This window comes from Buceros rhinoceros, unplaced genomic scaffold (assembly GCF_000710305.1).
Source record: "Buceros rhinoceros silvestris isolate BGI_N320 unplaced genomic scaffold, ASM71030v1 scaffold38000, whole genome shotgun sequence".
In the NCBI taxonomy this organism is placed as follows: Eukaryota; Metazoa; Chordata; class Aves; order Bucerotiformes; family Bucerotidae; genus Buceros; species Buceros rhinoceros.
In genome coordinates this window covers 6,358-9,020 of record NW_010390827.1, presented here as the reverse complement: position 1 = coordinate 9,020, position 2,663 = coordinate 6,358, and the positions used below count along the sequence as shown (strand labels likewise).

The following is a 2,663-nucleotide window of genomic DNA, read 5'->3' as shown; positions in this document are numbered from 1 at the left end:
CGCGGGGCCGCCGCCCAGCCAGCCGGCCTGCCCCGTCGGCCGGGGGGAGCCCTTCTGGTTGGCCCGCCGGGAGGCGCAGCCTCTTCGGGGGTGTAGGAATAAAGGTTAAAAAGAAGCCTGTAGGGAGCCGCGGGGGTTTGCCGGGTCGGCCGCAAAAACGTGGCTGCATAACCTGAACAGGCCGCTTGGTAACCGGCATTTCTAGCCGTGGTCATGCTAGGGATGTTCAGGGTTGCTGTGAATACGAACTGCCACTTCGCAAGGGTTGTTAAGCGGATTTCATGAAGCTAAGCTAGTGCTTTTTTTGGACAAGATGACCTGGGGGTAATCTGCCTAGTGTACCTTACATGCCTGTAGTCAGGTAGGTAGTGTGATTTGTCAGGGAATGACCACCATGAGAGGCAAGACGGTTGTCTTGATGTAGTTAGTACTGCAGTGTGGTGAGCAGCTTCTGTTAAAGCCAGGTGATGCTGCGGTCTTCCCGTTTTTCTGCTGAAGAATGCATCTTTGTATGCAGTCATCAACTTCCCATCACTCATCACTCTAGTTTTATGTGTGTGTGACTTAAAATTAGTTGTGTTGGGCCAGTATTATGCTGAAGTAATGCTGTTCCTGTGCACTGTGGTGTGGTCCGCTTTAAAATAACCAATGAGCATTTTAAAAATAAATATTTTATTGAATAATGGTTGATTTTTTTATGTACAGAACGACAGCTGTTCCAGTACTGCATATGCTGGTCGACATTTTCAGAACTGGAAGATGAAAGCTGAACACGCTAAGAAAGTTGAATTTATAAGAACTGCAGAAAAGCTAAAAGCTCAGTAAGTTAAACACTTTATCATAGGTATATTGTCATGCTGTTCTGGAGGTAATGTAACTCATGGTTCAAGGTAAGAATTTATGGTAATGAAACCTTTAGGTTAAGTTTTCCTTTTCAGGCAGATTATCGTGGTTGTTACAGTAGTTCAGAATAGGCTCATGAGCTCCAAAATGCCGTGTTGTTCTAATTACCATTTGGACTTTGGTCAGTCATCTTCTGTAGTAAGCTGTTGCTGCACTAGAAGCATGTGGCATAACTGAGTTCCTAGTTTTTCTGCTCAGCTGTGCTTGCCCTTCTAAGGGCTTAAAGCCCTTAAGACATACTCACCAAAGGGCAATTGGAGCAGCACGCAACAGCTTCCTCAGAGAAGACTGAAAGCACTTCATCTAGAATATCTAGGCCATTGCTTTGGAAAACGGGTGCTCAAGACAGCTCAGGCACAAAAGTGATTCAAATCTCTTTCCTCCCATCTTGAGTAAGTGCTTTAACAACTATGCTGGCAGCTGAAAGAACAGGGAGGTTTCTTCTTGAACGGATGTGCTGTATGAGGAAGGGGTGATGTAGCCACCTGTCTGAAGGAAAGGCCTGTAGTTGTGAATCCTGCATAGTGACACTTAAATCTCGCAGCAGAGTTTTAGGTTCTCCTAAAGTATTCTGGATCCCCAGTTACAGCTTAAAAACTGACTGCTTGGTTAATGTAGATGTTGCCAAGCAGCGTCAAACAAGGTATGCCATTTAACTACAACACATTGTCGCTGCTGTGCCCTGAAGGCTTTTAGTGCCCCGTGTAGGAAGATTTGGTACTTGAGCCTAGTCTGTGAATTCCAGTGCACAGCAAAGCATTTAAACTGTGAAGCATAAACTGCACCATAGAGGGGTCTGAACCGTAGAGCAGCAATAGTCTGCTGAAGAATCCAGCTGCTACTGAGAGACAACGGTTTCTCGCGGTGTCAGTAGTGTTGCTTGATGCTGGGAATCCTTCCAGATGTGTCTATACTGTGTGGCACCAGTGTCCTGCTGTTCTGATCTCTAATACGGTGGCACCAAATTTCAGAGATGCGCTCAGGACTGCAGATACTGCATGTGCTGTTCTGTAGGTCAAGCCCTAGTACGCTGCCTGGTTGTAGTGAGGTAAAGCACAACTCACTCTCAGTTGTGCTCTAAAGCTTTTGACCTTAGTGAGAAAGCAAAAGTCACCTATAACTCTGTACTATACATAAAGCATAGTCAGTAACTAAGGTAGCAGCTTTAATACCTTAAGTTATTTAATTGCTAATGAACTTGAATTTGACTCTTCAGCTGCAGTAGTACTGTTACCGGTGTTAAGGCTGAAGGGAACGTACTTGTGTTGTCTGTGCTGAGGCTCCATCTATGTGTGCAACTGCATTAATACAGCCTGTGTCTGCCCCTTCTTATGAAAGTTCTCATAAGGCTCCCTAATAGTGAGGATAAAGATAAAATTTCAAGCCATTTCAGTGTATGCACCACTTACCTGAGGTAATTTCCATGCTAACTTCTTTATCTTGTTCAAGTTCTTGGGTTACTTTCACTTGCATAGTCTTATAACTGCAGAAAGATTTTTCTTGCTAACAGCTGTAGGAACAAAACAGGGATTTGTATAAAATCTAAGACAGTCCTGTTGACACACTCTCAGCTGGATACTAACCTTGGAAAACCTCAGGGCTTTTCTAAGTATTTATGTCTTATTCAGTGTGGCAACCTTTTTTTCCAGGCTTGCAAATATAGAAAAAGACATAAATGGACATCTTTACAATAGGAAGAGTGTTTTCAGGGTAGAATACAGCACACTAGAGGAGCTGGAACGTGGCATGAGTGTCAGCAG

At 44.3% G+C, this 2,663-nt stretch overlaps 1 protein-coding gene across 1 annotated transcript in view; it reads left to right on the top strand.

The window, feature by feature from the left end:
- Window positions 1–705: 705 nt before the first annotated feature.
- The window catches only part of CCDC112 (coiled-coil domain containing 112), a gene marked incomplete at both ends in the record, with an annotated part of 7,954 nt that continues 5,996 nt past the window's right edge, over window positions 706–2,663 (top strand). The window contains 2 exons of the mRNA XM_010139290.1: window positions 706–821; window positions 2,553–2,653. Coding sequence (XP_010137592.1) covers window positions 706–821; window positions 2,553–2,653 — 217 coding nt within the window. The remainder of the gene's footprint in view (window positions 822–2,552; window positions 2,654–2,663) is intronic.